Raw genomic sequence first — 24,622 nt, 5'->3', positions numbered from 1 at the left:
GAATAGCATACCAAACTTCATAGGTAATCATTCTGATACTTTCTGCTTGTCTGCTCCTCCACAAGAAAGCTGCGAATTCGTTGTTGACTTTGGAAAGCAATCACAAATTCCAGCAAACTGATTTTTACTACGGCTACAACATTTTTCAAGAAGATAATGCACAAAAGGCAAATGCCATTTTCAAAACGGTGCTTAAAAATATTACTACAAATTTCATACAAAAGCAGTCAATCAAATAAAATTTTAAATGTAAGAAAATTTTTGTAATAAAACACTCACCGAGAAATCTTTCTTTTTTGCACTTATTGCTCCCCATGAACACAATGATCTCTTTTCACTTAAAAAAGATCAGAGAATAGTACAAACTCTGTATCATACAGTTTTCGTACTGTGAACTCACCATGACAAATGTGCTACTTGCATAACTTTCCCTTTTTTTCACCGTTGTTCTTCTCATGTATACAACAACTTATTTTCATTAAAAAAAAAATCAGAAAACTGCACAAACTCAACATCATACAACTTCGGCATTTTGCATTGGACAAACAAGATGTGCTTCACACATACCAGAGTTGCCACATAAATACTTTTTGGCAATATTGTAGGTTGCCCCAAAACTATTTTGACAATATACTCTTTTGCCTCATGAGTACTTTCCTGCAACTTCTCGGTAGGGGTTGAGATAACCAGAAAGTACCATTATTTTCATTTTTACAGTAAATTCATACTACAGTACAAAGTCTGTAATCCAGACGTCCATTATCCGAAATGATCTATAATCTGGACATCAAAGCCGCAAACTTTACGCATGCGCGTAGAGAATGCATATACATTACGCATGCACGTAATGTATGCTTTACACATGCGCACGTTGAAAGAAATGTTTAATAAATTAAACAAATAAGTATTAAGCCTTTTTTTTTTTTTTTTTTTTGTAAAATTTGATACTTTTTAGATCATAACTGCTCTTTATTTCATAAATTACGGTTTCATATTTTTAATTGTATAATTTCTGCATGCCATCTTACCAGATTTAAATTGATGATCTATAATCCGGAAAAACCCCTAATCCGGAATCGCCGAAGTACCGACGAGTCTGGATTATGGCCTTTGTACTGTATTTCTTTTTTTAATATCTGATTTAAAACAAAAAATGCAGCAAGAAAGAATTTAGAACAATAAAATGAAATGAGCACTCAATATGAATTTTATCCTTAAAAATTGACTATAATACTAGTTACAGTAATAAATAAAAAAAGACAGAGACATGTATTTCCTTCAGGACAATGTTTATAAAATTTCAATTTTTGATCCTTTAGAGGAACTTAAATTGGTAAAAAAACACATAATCACCTGTAACTGAAATACATGGCTAGAATCATCTAAAAAATAGACTGTAACATTCATGATTTTTCGGCTTTTCTGAACAGGTACGGCTTTGCCATCTTGTCTCTTGGAATGTTCAGATGATGTGTGATGAGGTGATGACATTTTTTATAGAAATATAAAACTGAAACAGAAAAAAATTCAAAACTGATTAATGACTGCTAAAATATCATGTGCATTATTTAAGCACAATGATATAACGTTTAAAATTTTTGAAGTTCATTTTTCAAAACTTAAATTTCTCAAAGGATATGCAACTTTAATGATTGTAGTCATTTAATAGCTATATTCTTTTAATGACTAAGATAATAATAATTTAACAACTATATTATTTTAATGGCTAAAATTATAATACTTTAAAAGCTATATTCTTTTAATGACAATTTAAACTGTTCTTTATTATCTCTAAACAAAATAAGATGAAGACTCATTTAATGAAAAAAATTGTACTTAAGTATTATCCCATCAACTGTGAAACAGTAACCAAGCAGTAAGAGTTGGCACCAATTATGGAAAAGCCTGAAGCAACACAGTCATAATATCTGCTCTTTCATTTGATGTAACCCCTATTGATTCTCAATAAACCATCTTTTGGTTTGATAAGTAAGGCTATAAATTAACTGTTACTGCTGTGCTTTTTTTTTCCATTTAAATAATAATAATAATAATAATAATAATAATTTGGGACCTGCTTTCGACGGAAAAGAAAGCATTGGATTATTTTCAAAGGAATCACACCATTAAAAAAAAAAAAAAAGACAAGATATGCTCAGCTGAATGTAGCCGATAAAATAGTAATAGACTGGAAAAATTACCTGAGGGAATTTTGTACTCATAGCGTTCTAAACAGGGCTTTCACTAAAACTGGAGAGCTTTAAAAAATACATTACTGATCTGTCATCAGGGGACTGGATTCAGAAATGTATGTATGTACACATATATGTGTGTGTATACAGACTCACATACATGTATGTACTTATACATATGCATACATGAACACAGACATCTATACACATATGTGTACATACATACATTTCTGAATCTGGTCCCGATAACAGAAGAGTACCCAAAATACTCCTCCATTAATTTATTTTCCTCTGTCCCACAATAATAGTAGCAAAGGAAAAAATATACATAGAATAGAATACTTATTATCAAAAAACTAGGTTAGATTAAACAATAAAATAAAAATATTACTCTTAATTTTTATTCTGGGTGTTCAGATAGTTTCTAGACTTTTTAATAATTTAGAATGGGTTGATATTCAATCGAAAGAAAACAACTGATTTTAATTAGTAGATGAAAAAAGAAATATAGCTATACTTTTTAGGTTAACCTAAAAACTGAACAATGTGTTAAAACAAATGATAGATGTCATGAAATAATGATTTTGATTGAAGCTTCACATTTTTGAGCAACAGCATAATTTACAGTGATTCACCAATAATTCCCGTTTTAATATTCTCTACTATTATTATAGAACAGAGAGAGCTGTAGAAACTGACAAAAGGATTTTTACAAATTGCGAAAAATGAAGCATATCAAATACTGATTGTCATTAAATAAAAAAGCGTCAGTTCATTCAAAATTCCGCAGGAACAGTTGGTGTAACCCTAGTGGGATCTCTGCCAAATTTCATGGTTGATGGAATAATATGTAAGTACCAAAATTACTTACTAAATGAAAGTGATCAAATAATTTGGAACCAAACTGATAACATGTATTTTAAATATGCACTAATATGAATAAAAACTAGTGTAAACACAAAAAATATTAGCAGATACATAATCCACAAAGATAAACAGTTATATGCCTATATCCACAGTTTCATTTAGCTAAAATTCCAAGAGACACAGAGAGAAAAATTTTTCTCTCTGTGTATCAATTCTTAATATACTATATTCACTTCAATTTGTAATACAGTCGAAATACTGGAGTTCAGATTACCCATGCATAGTTTATGGCCAATATAACTAAATACGCTTTGACTGTCACTGTCGAAATTAAAATACTCAGGGTGGAATCCTATGAATATTCTCCTACAGGAAATCCCAGAAACTCTGACTTTAACACATCTATATGGTCATAAGCTTGCTGGTAGACAATTCAATCGTTAGTTGTCAAAGAGGATTTAATTATTATCATATCTCTATTGCTTTTTAAAGTTTCCCTTAAAAAAAGGGGGGGCCCTTAAAATGTAAGACTAGTGCTTTTACAAATCATGGAAGCTAAAGTGTGCTACAAAGATATATAATTTTTAATTCCACCTTACTCTGGAATAGTGTTATGTTAAATAGTGTAACAACTGTATTTCTTTCACTAGTAGCCAAGCAGTAGGAACACTGAACACTAGTAGTTCTATCCACATTCAAATTCCATTAGCAGTTCGAAGCATAGCAACTTTTATGCTTTTCTCCATGTACATCTCAAAGTATGCCAATCTCCTTTAAAATACCCTCTAAGAAACCCAGCTTCCTTTTGGGAAATGCCCCTTGTATGCATTCTCAAAAATCCAAGTACTAAAATTCTTCATTTTCTCAATAGATTTTTTTTTTTTTTGAGTTAATATATTAAAATCCCTTATTGACATATAACAGACAATGTATGCTAGCAAGGAATATATTTTAAGTTTAATTTGGTAGTATAGCATAAAACGTAATATTATGCAATAGCAGCTACGTGGTCAGCCTTCATCTGGCTTAAATATACCGGAAAAATGCCCGAAGAAAACACTAATTGTTAAATTTTAAAATTCCACAGAATTTTACTCTGTGAAACAACTTCATATATTAAAAAAAACTTTATTACATATAACAAAATTACAATGAAATAAGCGATATCCCTTAATACAGATATTAATTATCCTAATAAATAAATTAAACAACTATCACCCTCATTTTTCCAAGTAGCAACAGTGCTGATTTTCAACAGTCAGCAGTCCAGTATACAATTGAATGAAACACTGGTGCCAAAACCTCATTTCTAAAAAAATGAAACTATTCAAAATGATGCGATAAAATCAAAAAGATAAAATTAAAAAAAAAACTGATTCGAATTTTGAAAAAAATCGCTTCGAGATGCACTGGCTCTTGTCTAGATGCACCTATATACTAAATTTCATAGCCCTGAGTACATTAACTTACGAATGAAAGACACACAGACTCTTTCTTCTATTATATGTAGAGATAAAGTATTTCATTTCCTGTATTTAATGTAGGTAGTGTCTTAATTGCATAACTTATCAATTAAATTTAACTTTAATTATGTAGCCTACATGAAGATCATGTTTCATGCAGCATTCACATTTAAATGTCACTAGGAAGCACAAGAGAGACTTTTTTCTTTCAACAGAATTATTTTAAACTTCTGTTGTCTAAGCTCACATTCTGCTCTTGTATTTTATTGGTATGCCTCTTATACTTAGCATTTTTATTTATATCTTCCAAAGACATTTTATGCGTTGGAAATAAAAAACAAAAATACAGCATTTACTATTATCCACAGTAAGTTTTTCAAACCTACTGATTGTGTAAGCTAGGATGTTACTATAATAATAATAAAAAATATCTATTCATAACATTTAAATTGCATGCTGTAGCAAAAATATTTAAGTAAAACTTTCAAATTACCATCACTATAAATAAGGTTATTTAAAACAATACATGTATTCAATTATTCCTAAAATATAAACTATATATGAAGTCAAAATACACAGATTCCAGATACTTAAAGTATAACTGATATCAAAACATATTAAATATCCTAAATCTAATATACTTAACGTCATGTAATATAAGGGGTTCATGATTTAAAGCTACAATCTTTATCACTTATACATTTATTCACTAGCTTTAAGCATAGTCTTGTGAGAATATTTATAAAAAGTTCACAACCAATTTCTTACGGATTGTGGAATTAATACAGGGTCATTCATAAAGAAGTATACAGTTTCAATGCACTGTAAATCAAAAACAATGTAAGATATTATATGTTACCTGTAACAGAATTGTATGAGATTAGGTACTATTCCGTTTTCAGGACCGTAAAAAAACCGCCAAACTATAGTTGATGCCAGTCCTGCCAAAAATAATTGCGGCAACCTTAACACAAGAAAGGAAGTATAATAGTAAATAACTATTTAAAGATTATTGTTTTAATTTATGTGAAAGGTTAATTTCATATAACACTTTTTTAGGTACTATTCCGTTTTGAGGAGTGTAAAAAATTGCAGCGAAAATGTATGCGCAAAAGCGCCAAATCTAACAAATGCGCCCATTTAACTGCGCACCAAATCTACCATACGCGATGATTTCAGATTGCATAAGTTTATATCGTTCTACATTTCTTAAGACACCTGTCACGTATCTGGCTACAGTGAGCCAATCAGCTGCCTGCCAGAGCCCAGCAAGTGAGAGAGACGTCAGTTGCATGTTAGCCTCAGAGGAGGAAGGTGGTAGATTTTGCTAGATTGTACGAGCGAGGTACTGATGCGAGTTTGCTATTATTCTTTGAACGTTAATTTTTAATAAATGTTTGTTTCGTTTTTTAATGGTGCCTTATTCATCCGTGAAGCCATTACAGCACGCTCTCTTTCGAGAACCAGAGCAAACGAAGGTGACTGGATTTTGAGAAAAGGTGAGAAATTTTTATTGTAATTTTAAGGAAAATTTCTTCTAAATATGTTTAAGGGAGTAGTTAAAAGTGATTTGATTTCGGTGTTGAAGAAACTGGGTGAAGAAGCCGATTCTAGTTTAAAAGTCGTAGAATTAAAAGATAAGCTTTTAAATTCTAAAGAATATTTGAAAGATAAAGAATTTGTTATTGGATTCCTTAATACTATGGTTGAAGAAAGGAAAAAGTCAGAAGAAATTGTGAAACTGTGTTTGATGCAAATCGAAAGTAACAACGAATCTAGTAACAACATAGAAAATACACTTTCATTAGACAAGCTTTTGAAAGCTGTGCAGGCATTATCAATTTCTGTACCTAAAAAGGGTGAAGCATGGAACTTATTTTTTGATTGAATAGAAAGGGCTTTTAAGCATAAGAATGTACCAAATGAGTTTAAGTCTGAAATTTTACTTAAACTGATAGGTGATAAATCTTCTAATATTCTAGTACATATTAAAGATGATGATTTGAATCCTTAAGGAATATGAACCATCGCCAATTATATGTTTCGAAAATTTTCGCCAAGCTCAAAGGTTGATGGGGGAAATCGATTTGCTGTTCACCTCTTGTTTAAGATCATGTTGGATCCATTATTGTAAAAGTAGAAACAACAATGATTTTGAGTCTATTAATTAACTTAATAACTTCTGACAAACTTTTACAAAGATTGGATAGTGATTTAGCGTGCCATGTTGCAGTTCGACAAGGTGAAATTTGGCTACGTCCAGAAGAACTAGTGAAGGAATGTGACACTTATTTCATAACAAAAGGTAAATCTTTTGATGACATAAGAGGTGAAAAAAGCATTAATTTTCTCAATTCATGCAACAAAAACTCTAAATATATTCCACCAGCGCTAAGAAAAGATTCAGTGGTAAATGAACAGAAACATTCGCTTAAACCACGAGAATGTTACGTGTGTAGTAGCAGTTTACATTTGGCTAAGGATTGCCTGAACAGGCGAAATAAATTTGAGAGGTCCAATAAACAGAACAATAATTTTCCGGTCAAACCAAAAGTTAACACTTCAAGTAAACCGAAGGACAATGCGGTTGTTACAAATGTAAATTCTAAACATTTACAAAAACGTGAGTGTTCCGACGGAAAACTTAATTTTTATTCCTTGGAAAAGATTACTATTTACATTGCAGGGAAGCAAGCAGAAGATATAAAAGATTCAGGTATGGAAATACCAATTTTGAACACTACCTTAATTCCAGATTTAAAAATACAAAGTAAAGGTAAAATCATTTTAAGTTCTACATTTGGCGACGTCATAGAGGCAACATTAGCAACTATTCCCATTTATTACAAAAAAAAAAAAAAAAAAAAAAAAGTTGTCTATATTCGCGCGTAGAAGCTTTTTTCGCTTTGACAGATAAGCTCAATGTTCAATGTTTAATTTCACCAGATGTATGGGATCGCATATTTGAAGACGAGAATGAATCAACAGTCTTCCCTGAGACGAAACCGGAAACTCATAAACAAAAACAACCTAAGGTTGGCGCTGTTGAACTGTCAAATGTAAATCTTTCTTATAACTCAGTTGCGAATCAGAATGATGAAAAACTAAACAGTTGTTCGGAATCGAATAAATTTAAGATCAATCAGAGAAACTGTCAAACATTAATAAATTCTTTTAAGGATGCAGAATTAGGGAAGAATAATTTCTTTTTACAGGACGAGTTATTATTTCATAAAGAAAAAATTTGTGGGGAAAACATACAACAGTTAGTTTTGCTCAAGAATTATCGAAATAAATTCCTTCAATTAGCTCATGATTCCATATTTGGAAATCATTTAGGTATGAGGAAAACTAAAGAAAGAATTAAGCTTTCATTTTATTGGCCGAACATATCCAAAGATGTAGAAAATTATTGTAGAACATGCAAAAGATGTCAATTAAAAAGTCTGGAAAGACAATCGGATAAAATTCCGATTACTCCTATTGTTTGCTCGCCATATCCCTTTCATACAGTAAATATAGATATTATTGGTGAAATTTCACCGACTTCAGGAAGGAAACATAAATATTTTTTTTGTGTTTGATAGATAATCATTCAAAATGGCCAGAAGTCATACATTTAAAAAGTCTTTCCGCTAAAGCTACTTGTGATGCTCTTTTAGATATTTTTACGAGAGCCGGTATTCCAGAAATAATTTGTAGCGATCAAGGCATTAATTTTACCTCACAATTAATTCAAGAATTCGAAAAAAGGTTAGGAACTCATCCTCATTTTTTGACGCCTGGTTACCCAGCGTCAAACTGCTCAGTGGAAAAATGGAATCGGGTATTTAAACAAATGTTACATCATGTAATTCACACAGATTCTATTAACTGGGGACAAGCACATACCTTATTTACTTTTTGCGAATCGTGAAGTTCCAAATTGCATTACAGGTGTATCTCCATTTATGCTTATGTGAAGCTAGAGGTCCCTTAGCTGTGTTAAAATCATCATGGTCTGGTGAAATACCATTACCTCTCAATCTGAGTAATTCAGCAGTTGATTATCTACAAGAATTAAAGATAAATTTAGAGAAAGCATCTGAGCTGGCTTCCTTATCTGCCGCGGAAAAACAAGAAGCTTACGCATATTATTTTAACCGTCGCAAAAGTATGAAAGAATTTCCAACTCCAAATAAAGTGGATAGCGCAGCAACTAGAAGGGACATCGAGGTCGATATTAGTCATTTAGAGGGTAGCAAACAAAATTAATTACATAAGCTTTTACTCAAGCATATTGCGTTATTTTCTGGTGAGATCCATATAGCCAGCTTTGGTGAACATAGAATATGGTTGTTACCTGGAGCTGAAAGGAAAAAACCATATATCTATAAGATCCCAGAATCTTTGAAACCTGGAGGATCGAGGAATTAGAGAGCTTGAGTCTTATTGAGCCAAGTGAAGCTGAAATAGCATACCCAGTCGTATGTGTTGCCAAGAAAGACGGAAGTATGCGTTTATGTATTGATTTTAGACTGTTGAATCAAGTAACCAAGCCTATTGATTTTCCAATAGAGAATGTGACTGATTTAATCACTAAAATTGGACATGCGAATACTATCACCAGTTTAGATGTTTTGAAAGGATATTGGGAAATACCTTTAGAAGAAGAAAGTCGTGATTTAACATCATTCAAGACACATCTTTCCCAATACCGTTGGAAGGTGATGCCTTTTGGATTAAAAAATGCAGCTTCTACTTTTCAGCGAGTGATGAATGATGCCTTAAGAAAGCATAGTGATTTTTGCAAAGCATATATTGATGATATTGTTATCTTTTCACCAGATTGGAATTCGCATCTCAAACATTTAGATGCTGTGCTAACTACATTAAGTGATCTCAGATTTACGGTGAATGTAAAGAAATGTGTTTTTGCACGTTCGGAGATAAAGTATTTAGGACATATAATAGGAGCTGGAAGACATCAACCTTATCCTGAAAAATTACAAGCCATCGAAATTATAAAAAGTCCTAAAACGAAGACTGCTCTAAAGAGTGCATTAGGTTTATTCAACTATTATTGTGATTATATAAAGAATTTTGCAGAAATAGCTCGCCCATTTATGGAGCTTACGAAAAAGAAAATTCTTGAGATAATTCCATGGACTGATGTTGAGGAATCAGCATTTCAAGATCTGAAAAGTCGACTGTATGAAGCACCAAAATTGTACACTCCAGAACCAGAAAAACCTTACACCATACAGTGTGATGCTAGTTCATATGGTGTTGGTGCTTGCTTGTCATAACGAGACAGCAAAGGCAGTTTGCATCCTATCAGCTTTGCCAGTCTAAAACTTTCGAAAACTCAGCAGAACTAGTCAACTATTGAACGCGAGGCTTATGCCGTTGTGTGGTCATTGAAAAAGTTCGAGTGTTGGGTGTTTGGTTCGGATATCGAGCTTATCACAGACCATAATCCATTATTATATTTGCATAAGTCGGCACCGCATTCTGCCAAATTACAGATATGGGCTATGGCACTTCAACATTATAATATTCATATTTCTCATTGTCCTGGTGCACTATTAAAAAATGCAGATAGTCTTTCAAGACTAGTTGGTGAATGAAATAGGTGTGAACTAAGTATGAACTAATATGTTTAAAACTTTGCATTAGTTATTTTTCTTTTGTTCCGGAATTGAACAAGAGCTACTTTCCATCTGTTTTCAAAAAAAAAAAAAAAAAAAAAAAAAAAAAAAAAAAAAAAAATAGTGGTTTTCATTTAATGTTGCATTATAATATTGTGTTTTGAAATAGTATTGCATATATGTTTTATTACAGAACTCCAGTATTGTATCAAGGCGTCTGTTCATCTGTTGTGAGATGAATGTTTATTACACTTATTTCAAAGCATTTTATTACATCATGTATACATGTTCATATATTTTGAATTAATTTCATTAAGAAAATATATATATATTGAGATACTAGGCAAATAATGGTATTACATTTGTAAAAGTGTTTATTTATGTCATTTAAGTGCTTAATTGTTTATTTCAATCTGACAGGATTTAAATATTAATAAGTGTATTAATTATTAAGCATAGGTTTATGGAGTATACAATTTAAGTTTGTAAACTCATTTGCTGGATCAGTTTTCAGATTCTGCTTCGCTTTGGCATAGCACAATCTTTCCAGGGGGGTGTCACGTATCTGGCTACGGTGAGCCAATCAGCTGCCTGCCAGAGCCCAGCAAGTGAGAGACACGACAATTGCATGTTAGCCTCAGAGGAGGAAGGTGGAAGATTTTGCTAGGTTGTAAGAGCGAGGTACTGCTCTGTGTTTGCTATTATTCTTTGAACATTAATTTTCAATAAACGTTTGTTTCGTTTTTTTAATGGAGCCTTACTCATTCGTGAAGCCATCACAACACCATTGAAATACTACTTTAATTTTTAAATTCTTTTTTCATTTTAAATCTTTTTTTTAATATCCTATGGATTTAACAATTTGGGAATTGCCCATGATGAAAAGTTGGCAATAGAATTTTGGGTAAAGTGCAGAATCACCCACTGTTTGACGCTTTTTTAAGAATTGCACATACTCGGTATCCATGTGCACATCGACCTATTTTCACTTTAAAAAAAAAATTACAGAATTGCGTAAAAATGCCACTGCACACACCCTTGGCTTTATCTATGTACACATCGACCTATTTTCACTTAAAAAGTAAAAGAAAATTGACAAAAATCCAATTGTTTTTACCCTTGTAAAAAGCGGCAAACAAATAAGTGAGTGATTCTGCACTTTACTGAGAATATTTTCAAAGAAAAGGCATCATTTATTATAGAAAATTACGCTTGAGCAACCAACGAGATGAAATTATGCTCTAGCGATAAGTTGGTAACGAAATAGCAATGCAGGCATCCATTCAGTTATGTTTAGCAATTTTTATATAAATCATAATAATGATCTGAAATAGTTATTTACTCTTATGCTTGCATTCAGTCATGTTTAGCCTTTTTCATATAAATTATAATAATTAAAAAGTATTATATGAAATTAACCTTTAATCTAAATTAAAACATCAACCTTAGATAGTTATTGACTATTATACTTCCTTTCTTGCCTCAATTATTTTTGGCAGCATTGGCATCAACAATAGTTTGGCGATTTTTTACGGCCCTCGAAACCGAATAGTACCCTTTTCATTATTATAATTTATATTAAAAAGGCTAAACATAACTGAATGGAAACATAAGAGTAAATAACAATTTCAGATCATTATTCTAATTTATATAAAAAAGAGGCTAAACCTAACTGAATGGATTCCTGCATTGCTATTTCGCTCCCGAGTTATCGCTAAAGCTTAATTTCATCTCGTTGGTTTTTCAAACATAATTTTCTACAATGAATGATGCCTTTTCTTTGAAAAAATTCTCGGTAAAGTGCAGAATCGCCCACTTATTTGTTTGCACAACTGTAAAAACAATTGGATTTTTATCAATTTTCTTTTACTTTTTAAGTGAAAATAGGTCGATGTGTACATAGATAAAGTCAAGGGTGTCCGCAGTGCCATTTTTTGTGCAATTCTAGGATTTTTTTTTTAAGTGAAAATAGGTCGATGTGTGCATGGCTACCGAGTATGTGCAGTTCTTAAAAATGCGTCAAGCAGTGGTTGGTTCTTCACTTAAACACAAAATTCTATTGCAGACTTTTTGTCGTGGGCAATTCCCAAATTGTTAAATCCATAGGATATCAAAAAAGGATTTAAAAATTAAACTAGTATTTCAATGGCGTGAAATATAGAACTATCTAAACGTACGGAATTTGAAATCAGCGCGTACGCTAGGTTTGGCGCTTTTGCCCATACATTTTCGGTGCAATTTTTTTATGGTCCTCAAAATGGAATAGTACTGATTATTTAAAGTTTTGTTAGAGACAGTCACAGATGTTCTATGTGTGAACCCTTAGTCACACAACACAGTGCAAACTCCGTCAGCGATTTCTTGGGATACAGTGGTACAGTTAGCAGTCCGGAACGTTTACTTTTGCACAAACAGCACGTACTTTTAAAATTTTCATTCTGTTGACATAGATTTTCTAGTTGAAGGTTCTTTACCGAATTGTGATCGAAAATGCAATTGTAGAGCAGTTGCGGATTCAGTTTTCCTAAATTCAAAAACAGAAAAACGCCTCCACTGCAGATGTCACCATTTCGACTGACTAGTCCCATGACATGCACATTATTGCCTATTTCACTTCCATCAGGGGCTAGGCACAAACTTTAAGGGTTACGTCTACCTTGTGGTTCACTGAGGTGGTGCGTGTCTTTGACTGTCAGTGTTTTACAGCATCTGGAAATTGTATACTTCTTTACGAATCATCCTGTAGAATGGTAGTCATCAGCTGTATGAATATATAGCTGATGACTACCATTCTACAGGGCAATTCTACAAGGCATCAGCTATATAATTGCCTTTCATATAGCCTTGCTGAATGTATACTTGTGGAATTTGATTTTGCATATATGTATTATCTCCATTTAATTTGTCAAGTGCAAAAATTTCAATTATACACAATACACTGATATGTGCCCGCCACATTCCGATAGTCTTCTTTAAATTGCTGACATTAAAAAATCACACATTACTTAGAATAGCAAAACCTGAGTAAGTTTTCCATATTCTCAATAATCCTCCAGGAGTCGGTACTGAAGCCCTCACAACATTGCATCAAAATGTTGCGGCAGTAATCCTTTCATTGAAATATCATTTCTTTAATCCAACATAATGCATCAAGGTATCATAAAAACATTCAAAGTTTGTTATATTAGGCATGTGTACATCTTTACAAATAAAGCACTAGACAAAGGAAAATACAACACATTAATGGCATTTTAGAAGCAATTCAACATAAGACATTGCATAGATATGATTAAACTCACTTGCGAATAAGTGAATTCATCAACAATGAATGCTTGCTGCATGTTTAAGGAACAATTTCAAAGGATTTCCATCGATTAAAAATGAAGCCAAGAAAAAAATCATACAAATCTCAAAAACAATGAGGGAGGGAAGAATTTTCTGTTATAGGAGAAATCAAAGAATTAATTAAGAATGATGATCATGAAATGACAAACGAAGAATTGAATGATCCTATAACACCAGCTGATGGTAAAAGCAGTTTAGTGAAGAAGATTAGTGCCTCTAATGTCAGAGAAGTTAAATAAATTGTTAGAAAACACACAGGAACTGTTTGATTTTGTAATGGTGAAGATACAGTATTTTACAGTATGAGAAGTCAATAAAAACACTGAATCTAGTTTCCTAAAAAAAAATTTATAATGGAAAACATCACAATGTTTTTAATATATGGATGAATGAGAAAAAGATTTAGTGAGAAATGTTTTCACTTTGTTTCACCCTTATTCTAGATCAGGGGTCTCCAAACTACGGCCCGAGGGCCACATCCGGCCCGCGGACAGATTTTATCCGGCTCGCGGAGAGCTAGTTGAAGCCTCCTTTTAGAGAACATATTTTTTATAGCAAATTAAATTTAGTTTACTGAAGTATTCTAATTTTATGTTGAATAATTATTAATATGACATCTACATTGATATGGTCGTGGGCTAACTACTCATAACATTGTTGTAGGCTTATTGTTATTGTTTTTGTGATAAGTTGGATAAAGAAACACAGAACTGTAATGAGTAAAGACATGTATAATATGCAGAAAATTTAACTTCAGTATATAATAACCAACAAATTATTGAAATGAATCCAACTAACATTCTATACATTTTAATAAAAACATAACTTATAACAAGCATAATGACATATGAAATACTAATAAGATTTATGTAATTGAGATTTTCCACTGACAATAGTTTGTAGTTGTGGACTAATTTTACTTGTACCAATTATTAAAAGAGATTTAAGATGCTCATCAGTTAATTTAGATCTGTAAACATTTTTTGCGTACTTCATTTTGGAGATGGTCTTCTCACACAAATAAGTAGTACCAAAAACAGAAAACAGCCCACGAGCAAATTTATGCAAATTATCAAATTGTGTCAGTGGAAGACTCTTATAAAATTCCAACAAAGATGAGTTTTGATATTTGTTCTTAATTATATCACTGCACTGTAGATCAATTATTTCCATTTGAAGTTCCGGGGCTAGGGTTTCAATGTCAGTATCAAAAGGATTCTGAAAAATCTTAATTTGATTCGAAATGGCATCAAAGTCCGAGAAACGAGTATCAAAATTTATTTTCAAAGCACTCAAAGTTTCGATTGCAAAATCGATAGGAAACTCAGTCTCAGTGGTGTGGCTGAATATTTCACATGTTTTAAAATGTGAAAAACATTTACTTCGTAGTTGTGATTGAAACAGTATCAATTTCTTCCGGAATGATTTGATATTAGTGTATAAATCAGGAAGATGCTGGTTTTCTCCTTGCAATCTCAAATTCAGTTCGTTCACATGTTTTGTCAAATCAACATAGAATTCTAACTTCCACAGCCATGCGTTGTTTTGTAATTCAGTAAGAGGGTGATGCTTTTCATTCAAAAAAATTTCGATCACTGCTCGAAGTTCAAAAAAGCGCTGAAGGACTTTCCCACAACTAAGCCAACGTACGGCAGTATGATAAGGTAAGTCATTTTCTCCAATCTCTTCAATAAATTGTCGGTGATTCAACCCAAAAGATCTGATAAAATTAACAGTTGATATGACTGGTTTCAGAACTTCAGACATATCCAAACATTTTCCGCACAAAGACTGTTGATGAATGATACAGTGTAAGACTAATGGTTTTGAACCACCGTCATTTTCTACAGCCTTTGACACAAGAGCGACCACTCCTTTATCTTTCCTACTCATGTTTTTGTCTCCATCAGTTGTAATACATTTCAAGTTTTTCCATCGAAGGTTCTTTTGATTAATGGCCATTTCAACTCCTTTAAAAATATCTGTACCAGTAGTTGTGCCATGAATACTATACATATCAAGAAGTTCTTCATGCACTTCATAGCTTTTATCTACTCCTCGAATATAAATCAACACCTGAGCAGTACCTGACACATCCGTTGACTCATACCAGGCCAAAGAAAACCACTCAACATGTCCCTTTTTGTCGAACAGTTGAGAGGATATATTTTCAGCGATGTTTTCTACCCTTCAAGCCACAGTGTTTGCTGACATACTGACAGTTTTTAATAAATTTACCTTTTCAGGGCATATTTCTTCGGCTACTGCAATTATGCATTCTTTGATCATTTCTCCATCGGTGAATGGTTTTCCACGTTTTGCAATTTCAAGAACCACACGAAAGCTGGCACGAGTTGCAGCCTCTTGTTCAGTTTTGAGTTTTGTAAATGAAGATTGCAATGCAGTTTTGAAATGAATCCGGAATGAATCCGAGTTTTGAAATGAAATCCAATGCAGTTTTGAAATGAAGATTCAAGAACCACACGAAAGCTGGCACGAGTTGCAGCCTCTTGTTCAGTTTTGAGTTTTGTAAATGAAGATTGCTGCGATTTCAATCCGCGCTTCATAGCTTCGAATTTTTCTGTCCGCAAACTTCCTGTATATTTTGAGTAATTTTGAAAATGTTTTGTTTCATAATGACGTTTAATGTTATATTCTTTGAGAACGGCTATGCTTTCATTGCAAATCAAACATAGCGCCTTGTTACTGGACTCAATTACGAAATACTGAATGTTCCACTGATCTTTGAATTTTCTGCATTCACTATCAATTTTTCGCTTCTTTTCTATACTACTAAATCACACACAAAAGCAACAATTCAAATCAAAATATTGTTACAAAGATGTCTTAAACTTAAACACGCACAAACACGTTTTAAGGAGGTACGCACTATTTTATTTCACAACAGTGTCATAGGAACTGACTTCTGTACGTGCTATTAGGGCCATCTGTTAGCGATAGAAGGTACTACCTATTTCCGCTTGTGTCCACCAGATGTCGTGTCACGTTACTCCTCATGGCTCGTACTCTACGACTAATCTAGAAATTACAGATAATGACAGGAAAATTAATAATATGCAGTGTTGCCGTTTTGCGGACTTTAGTCCGATTTGCAGCCTTTTTTAAACGTTGCGTACCTTTTCGGACTTTTTTTTTCATCAGTGGACTATTTCACTTTTTACCACCGGCAACAATGATAATATGGTTTTGGCCCTCGGAACTTACTGGAGTAATCAGTATGGCCCTAAGGCTGGAAAGTTTGGAGACCCCTGTTCTAGATGAACACTTTTACACAAGTGAAGGTTTATTTTGGCTTGGTTTATTTGATTATGGCGGAGCACTCGAAGGCTATCTGCCTATTAATATTTTCATGAATGTTTATAACTTTTAAACTATAATCTGATAATCACACAACAATGAATTAAACTAAAAATATTTTAATTTTTAATTACTGCAAATAATGTTACAAGCTGGCAGTGTGCTACTACTGAAGCCACTCAGTGTTTTCTAGAACACAAATTCTGCAAGATTCTATGAATAAGATCTCCATTTTGAAAAAAAAAAAAAAAAAGTATTGATTAATAATTTTCCAACAACCAGGGTTGGAATGTTCATCATTTAATGTTTTAACACCAGAAAAATTTTTCTGCACTGATATTTTTAGTTACATGCAAATGCAAACATTTTGCTCTTTGATTTGTGAATGGGCCGTGAATATGAGTTTTGACTTTAATATCAAATAGCTCAATTTTTATCATATGGAAATGAAACATTTTTTATTTAATTTTTATGACAGGTATAAAATTTTCCTAAATATAAGTATATGGGCCAGAAGAATATGTAAAATGTTAGATTTTTGTAATTTTTAGAAAAACTGATGTCATTAAAATTTAAAACGGCAAAACAAGAATTTTTGAATTATTTTAAAAATTTCAGAGACTGAAAGTATATGACTAAGGTTAACAGTTGTGAAAATGAATGCTGGGTAAGGACTTTTGTGGGCATAATGTATATACTGCGCAATTTTAAATTTAATCACCACTTTTTATTCAGGTTTTTAAGATATAAAATTAGGGTGTGGCTTAAGTTTAAAGTGAATATTTTAACATCTTATATCGGCTGACATTCTGTTCTCCAATGTATTTTTTATTTTTTTTAAACACTGCATTGCTAATGATTTGCATGGCAGTGAAGATGAAATGCTCTGATATGAGTTTACAGTTTTAAGATCTGAAAGTGAGGGATGTCAAAACTGAAGGATTCTAAATAAATTAGGTAGCTTATTGTACTTGTATTAGTACCTAATAAAATACATAAATTTTTTAAATCCTACTGGATTTAAATCTGAGGCAAGCTATTTTTTAATTTCTTTATTTTTGATTTTCCACATTTAAAATACTACTATAGCTTAAATTCAAAATAATGTGGTATTAGCAGTAAAAGAATAACCATTTAAAAATATTTAAAAAAACTGTAATAAATGTGCATAAATTGGAAAAATAAATATTCAAATTTTTTCTCTAAGTACAGATTAAAAATAGCTGGAATAATATTTCCTCATAATATTTCAAAGCTGTAAAGTATTAAAATAAAAAGAACTAATGCATTAAAATTAACTGATTTTGTATAATAATGTTTGTGTATAGTACACTTAATATCTATTTCCTAAATTTCCACTGACTGGAATACATAATAATCCATGTTTCTATTTTAATATTAAAATAATTTCACACAAAACACATAAAAAGCAGGTATAAAAACATTAATCTATTTAAAGAAATTTCCTGAATTTAAAAATAAAACAAGAGTATTAAAATTTATTATAAAACAATTCTCTTTTTAGTCCATACACATGATTTTACTATTCCTTAATTTAAATTATATGTTACATCAAAGCTATCAGTGATCATTATACTAGACAATAATAAAAATAAAGATTATTATATATAAAATGCAAATAAATGATAATATAAAAATGTTAAAAGAAAATTTTCATGAATATAAGCGTAACAAATCGAAATTTTTGCGAGGGTAAATATTCAACTCCTTACGCATACACATATTTTAAGTATGTTTTACTAATCGCAAATGTGCAATCCGGATTTTTAACAACTGGTGCAAATGCTACCAATAAACAAATATCGCCGATTATTACAAACGAAATTTAAATATGTAAATATTGTAAATGAACTCTTCAACATGTCTTCAATAAGATCATTTAAATCAGGACACAAGACAGAAATTCTTCATACCTATTTCACGTAAAGAGGAACATAAGTATGAAATTCTATTCGGCTGTCTTACAGGGATAAATGATCTTAATTGCCTAACAATAGCGTGACCAATAAGTTATGAAAAAATAATAAAAAAAAAAAAAACTTCAAAAGCCCTTGAGACACAAGCAAGAAGAGAAACACAAACAGTAGCTATAGTCGAAGTCATTTTTAGTATTGCTCAATTTATTTTGGGAGAAGAGATATTCTCCCCACCTGATTGAGTTGGGGAATCATGATCTGTTGAATGATCTTTATAGGTTTTTTGTTCTCATTCCTTGAGTAGGGTGGGCACTCTCCCGTTAAAAAATTAGCAATTTTGCACACAGTAAATAAAGAGAATGCTGCCAAACCTCGTGCAACCAAATTTGGGCTAAATGGAAGGCTATTTTTATTCATTTTCTGAATTTATTAATGTGGTTAGAATAGTTATTCTAATCCCCTTGACATTTATTTGATTATATTTTTAATTTTATTCACAGACATTGTTTAACAATTATATTGACATCATTGGGCATAATGTCAACAGACTAATAATCTTCTTGACGGGATAATCTAATCCATAGTCCCTTGCTTTATGAAATATTTCCTTCTATTCTTTAAATGCTTGCTTAATTTTAATTGTTTCTTATTGTAGTTCTTTGATTTACATTTTATGTAATGGTAATCATTGACTTCATTGTATTCTTTTTCATCATATCTTTTGATAATTAATTTACTAAAATCCTTTGTATCATTTTTTTCTCTTTTTCTTTTGTAAACTATTTAGCACTGCTTCTTTACTTTCTGTTCGATTGCGTGTTCGTGTAGCTGACTTATATGTAAAAAATCTAGGAGCCTTAGGATCAACGAAGATTCTGATCTCACTGATTAAGAAGTAGTACATGGCAAAGGGAACAACTGTTATCAACTATTGATGAATGGTGGATATTTTCATTCTTAAGCAGGCATGGGTATTATGCGCATCATATCAGCGTACCACAAAATAATAACTAAAACAAAATGAACTACTACTACCCAAGAAGAGTGACGAAAGTTGCTAAAACATTAACAAGCCCTAACTTGTTACAAATTTTGCGAAAATTGCTTTCGGTGAAAAGAAAATTGTCCCCAAATCCCTAGTATTACTATATCTATGTCGCGTATTTCTGATTGATTTTCTTCACTTCCCGGCAGGGTTTAGCCTCCAGGTCGCACCTCCTTAGGCTGTCAAAAGTTCAAAACAGGTGCCTCAACCGCGGAAAATAAAGGTACTTCAGTAGTTCATCAAACTGTATACGCTTCTTTGCATGAATATGTGACAATAAAAAAGTTAATATAGAGCAAGTCAATGTCGTTGTCTGCTAATGATGAATTAGCTAATGAAAGCGGAGGTAATTTATCAGTTTCTATCAGAACTGTATAATATTAATGTATAGATTATTGATAGTGTTTGACATTTGTTTAATCAATTATAACAGAAAAATTGCAACAGAATTTTTGAAATAAAATTTTAAAGTTTTTGCAACTTAAAAAGTTGTGTTATTTTTAAGGATTAAAACCAAGAAATAAAGAATTGTGAGAAAGAAACTTTTAAGAAATAACTTTAACAAAAAAAAAAAAAAAAAAAAAAAGTCTGAATTGTAAATGTGTATATTATTTCAAACGCTATTATATTTTCATTGATATATTATTGTTTCCAATGCGTAACTACTGAACTGAAACTGGAGCTGTATAATTTTGTGCTCTTTTCAATGTCTTTACTCTTTTTTAATTATTTAATTATTCTGTAAGTAGCGATGTTCTGTAAAGCATACACTTGCATTAAACATATAGAGAAACCAAGGAAATGCCTACACATTGTTCTGTCACTCGTAGCCAGATCTAAGCTGTCAGTATTCAGTGTTTTGTGATAATAAAGCAATAAATAGGACTAGGACACTAAGCAATAAATAGGAACAGTGCCTGTGTCTTAAAAGAAGACATGTATTAATTCATCATTCTCTGAAATATCCAGCTTTTCCCCCCTAAATGATTGCTAGTCTAAGTTTGAATTTTATCCAGTTTTTAATTTAGATTACATTTCTTACATTAATGTTGATATCGAGATCATATTATTGTGTATTCTTCAGTGTGTGATATGCTGGTTACAATTACGGCGCGCAATGAATTGGAAGTTAATCTATCAGCACTATCCTTACCTTCAGGGCAGATGTTTTTATTTTATTTGGCTTATAATTTCTTACTAAATGCAGTATTTGGTTGATCTTTACATTATGGTAACTTGGCGTTTTTTGGCGAAAATTTGGCGACCAACTCTCCTACAGCAACCCTCTATTTTTTTTCCCCGCCGCCATTTTGTCTTCACGAAGTAAGGACATGTTTCTTTTCTTTTTATCTACTGAACACTTCTTCCAACAATCTAGTAGCCGAATTACACATATGCTAGAAATTTTATCAAACAAAACTGCTTAATCATGACAAATATTCACTGCAAAATTGGGAAAAAGTGCACAATACCATACTCCTTACGCGTTTTTCAAAATAACACATACACATAAACCATGTACACGGCGACTTATTTTTACTTAAAAAAACATCCCAGAATTGCACAAAAATGGCATTGCGCACACTCTTCACTATATCCATGTACACTGCTTTTTTCTCATAAATTAGAAAAATTTCACGAAAATACATGACAATTTTCTCAATCTTTAAACCCGGTAAAAAGAACATATATGAAATTACCTGATCGCGAAAAAGTATTTACCCTTTACAAATATGAACATTTCCACATATAAAATAAATAAAATATCCAGAAACTTTTACCTCTAAATCATCTATTACATTATAGACGTCACCAACGAATTCATACCGCAAGCATTACAAATACTTAATATCAAATATTTAAATTATTTCCATGCACGTTTATTTCAACTTAAACGTATACCAAATTCCTACAAACATAAAATTCACAAAATAACTATCATTTCATTAAAATATAATTAAATTCAAAAACACTACTTAAAATATAAATGAGCACATACATTAAATTAATAAAAATTACCTTACAATCCTAATTACTTTAAACTAAATCATTGCTTATAACAATTTTTCCAATAATACAAAATTCCTTTCCACCTTACCTTTAGAACAATGCATAAAAATAATATCCTCAAATAATTAAAAATACTAACTTACCTAATCTTCTTCAGAATCTTGATTACGTGTCCGATAAACTTTTCTTTAGTTACGGCCATGGGATCCAAAAATTCACGAACACTGTTTCACACAACACAGAATAAACCAAATACAAAATTTCCAGATTTGTTCCCGATTTCCCCCCTTTTCCAATTCAAGAACCGTAATTCGCCCTTTAATATCACATGACATATCCCATGATCTCTCATTTCCCTCACACAAAATAATGCGTAATCAGAACTGAGTACTGCTCACATTGTTACCAAAGTCCCAGGTAGTAACCTTTATCGCCTTCAAAATGTCGCCAAACTACCAGTTACCATATTGTAAAGATCAACCCAGTATTTCATCTCGATGTACTCCGTCTTTGATTTGATTTAAATCAAATTCCTCGTCATTATAATTTGCTTCCGATAAAGAAGAAAGTGATACAGAGGTTATTGAAAACGAAACAACTTACATTGAAAGAAATGTTTAATAAAGTAAACAAATAAATATTACGCTTTTTTTTTTTTTTTTTTTTTTTTGTAAATTTTGATACCCTTTAGATCATAATTGTTCTTTATTTCATAAATTACAGTTTCATATTTTTAATTTTATAATTTCTGCATGCCATCTTACCAGATTTAAACTGATGATCTATAATCCGGAATCGCCGAAGTCCTGACGAGTCCGGATTAAAGACTTTTAACTGTAGTTCTTTAAATATAGGTCTTCATGAATAGATCTAAAAAGCCATACCCTCAGAGGGTAACAAAAGTGTTAATATCATGTGCTAAATTCAGTGACAAAATATCAAATCTATTTAATTAGGTACTATTCTGTTTTGAGGACCATAAAAAAATTGCAGCGAAAATGTATGCGCAAAAGCGCCAAATCTAGCAAACCCGCCCATTTAACAGCATGCCAAATCTAGCGTACGCACTGCTTTCAGATTGCCTAAGTTTATATAGTTCTATATTTCTTAAGATGCCATTGAAATACTAGTTTAATTTTTATATCCTTTTTTGGTACCTTATGTATTTAACAATTAGGGAATTGCCCATGACGAAAAATCTACAATAGAATTTTGGGTAAAGTGCAGAATCACTGACTGCTTGATGCGTTTTCAAGAATTGCACATACTCGGTATCCATGTACACATCGACCTATTTTCACTAAAAAAAAAAAAAAAATTTCCAGAATTGCACAAAAATGGCACAGCTCTCACCCTTAACTTTATCTATGTACACATTGGCCTATTTTCACTTAAAAAGCAAAAGAAAATTGATAAAAATTCAATTATTTTTACCCTTGAAAAAAGCGGCAAACAAATAAGTGGTGATTCTGCACTTTACCGAGAATTTTTTCAAAGAAAAGGCATCATTCATTACAGAAAATTATGTTTGAACAACCAACGAGATGAAATTATGCTTTAGCGATAACTCGGTAGCGAAATAGCGATGCAGGCATCCATTCAGTTATATTTAGCAATTTTTATATAAATTATAATAATGATCTGAAATAGTTATTTACTCTTATGCTTCCATTCAGTCATGTTTAGCCTTTTTCATATAAATTATAATATTAAAAAAGTGTTATATGAAATTAACCTTTCATCTAAATTAAAACATCAATCTTAAATAGTTATTTACTATTAGTATCCTTTTTTGCATTAGTATTCAAGGTCACATTCTTTCAGCAGTGAAAAAACTAGTTCAGCTCTAAAAATAGAGTTTGAGATACAGGTGTCGGGGTTATGTTATACTCATGCTAGTCCCGTCAGTCAGATTTTTCCTTTTTTCGGTCAGCTTAGTGAATTATGATGCGCTATTTGAATTATGACAAAGAAAATAAATATTTTGAACACCTTATCAGTACTGTTTCTAGTGATGATGATCTGATGATAGAGTTGCCTCTGAAGAAGCACAGAATACTGTAGCAATTACGATTCTTATTCAATTAGGAAATTGAGATAGAAACAGAAGATGAAAGTTCACTGTCAACAACCAATTTTTATATTGGTAAAAATAAAGTTACAAAATGGCAGAAGAAAAAATACCGGCAAAATGTTAGGAAGCCTTCAAGGAATATAATTAGCAAGCTTCCAGGTAATACAACTTATTCAAGAGATGTCGCTTCTCCCGTAGATGCATCAAATATTTTCTGTGGTGCAGATTCAGGCAGTAGATGTGCCCAAAAAGCCTAAGTATACTGTCAAGATATTTGCACTAGTAGATTTTAGAGTATTTTATACCTGGAATATGGAGATTTATGGCAGTAAACAACTTGATGGACCATTCAAAATAGACTGTAACTCAAATTCCATTGTGATGCGGTTGATGACACAGCTTTTCAATTCTGGACGCATACTTACACAAAATAAAAGAGAAATACCGCCTGGATTTTTGGTTAAAAAAAGAAGCTGTACTTTTCAGTCTTTGGGTTTCAAAAGAAACAACAATTGTTTCGGATTCTGCAAAAAAGAACAATAATGTAATTATGTTATCTACAAATCATACTGATGATAAAATAGATGAAACCACCATGGAATTGTAACAAAAAACAAATATCATCATGCTTTATAATCTTACGAAAGGAGATGTGGACGTTGTCGACGAAATGGCTCCAGCATACACTACAGCAAGGATATAAAATCACTTGGCTAATGGTTATTTTATTTTACATGTTGA

At 31.7% G+C, this 24,622-nt stretch overlaps 3 protein-coding genes across 11 annotated transcripts in view; 1 reads left to right on the top strand and 2 right to left on the bottom strand.

Moving 5' to 3' along the window:
- The window catches only part of LOC118194668 (FERM, ARHGEF and pleckstrin domain-containing protein 1-like), a 172,533-nt gene extending 153,446 nt beyond the window's left edge, over positions 1 to 19,087 (bottom strand). For 5 of the 9 annotated variants that reach the window (XR_015040244.1, XM_035365835.2, XM_035365838.2 and 2 more), the window contains exons 1-2: positions 18,750 to 18,962; positions 1,354 to 1,510 (exon numbers count right to left, since the gene is read on the bottom strand). Coding sequence is in view for 7 of the 9 variants with exons in the window: in XM_035365835.2 (XP_035221726.2) it covers positions 1,354 to 1,491 (138 nt within the window). In the remaining 2 variants the exon portion in view is untranslated. Of the gene's footprint in view, positions 1 to 1,353; positions 1,511 to 5,381; positions 5,487 to 8,413; positions 8,573 to 18,749; positions 18,964 to 18,986 lie in introns of those variants that run through there. The other 4 variants (XM_085813172.1, XM_035365836.2, XM_085813171.1 and 1 more) reach the window with 4 other exon arrangements.
- On the bottom strand, positions 7,449 to 15,513 carry LOC146998062 (general transcription factor II-I repeat domain-containing protein 2-like). The gene is made up of 2 exons (XM_085812439.1): positions 14,880 to 15,513; positions 7,449 to 7,516 (listed from the first exon to the last, which is right to left on the bottom strand). The coding sequence occupies exons 1-2, from the start codon at positions 15,511 to 15,513 to the stop codon at positions 7,449 to 7,451; spliced, it is 702 nt and encodes a 233-aa protein (XP_085668565.1).
- Positions 19,088 to 19,850: 763 nt separating the features above from the next.
- The window catches only part of LOC118194667 (zinc finger C2HC domain-containing protein 1A-like), a 42,158-nt gene continuing 37,386 nt past the window's right edge, over positions 19,851 to 24,622 (top strand). The window contains exon 1 of the mRNA XM_035365834.2: positions 19,851 to 20,143. Within this exon, the coding sequence (XP_035221725.1) occupies positions 20,101 to 20,143 (43 nt within the window). The 5' untranslated portion in view covers positions 19,851 to 20,100. The remainder of the gene's footprint in view (positions 20,144 to 24,622) is intronic.

The sequence above is a fragment of the Stegodyphus dumicola genome, chromosome 3, assembly GCF_044657685.1.
Source record: "Stegodyphus dumicola isolate Sdum_Otavi_A_Nest chromosome 3, ASM4465768v1".
Taxonomy (NCBI): domain Eukaryota; kingdom Metazoa; phylum Arthropoda; class Arachnida; order Araneae; family Eresidae; genus Stegodyphus; species Stegodyphus dumicola.
The sequence above is the reverse complement of the archived record's forward strand: the minus strand, read 5'-3'. Positions and strand labels throughout refer to the sequence as shown.

Bases quoted from the DNA above. Each gene is read 5' to 3' on its own strand.
- LOC146998062 (XM_085812439.1), bottom strand. From the start codon at position 15,513: ATGTATAGTATTCATGGCACAACTACTGGTACAGATATTTTTAAAGGA. The intron at 7,517-14,879 runs GTAAATGTTTTT...GTTTCGTCTCAG, and splicing joins GTTTCAATCACAACTACGAA to GGAAGACTGTTGATTCATTC.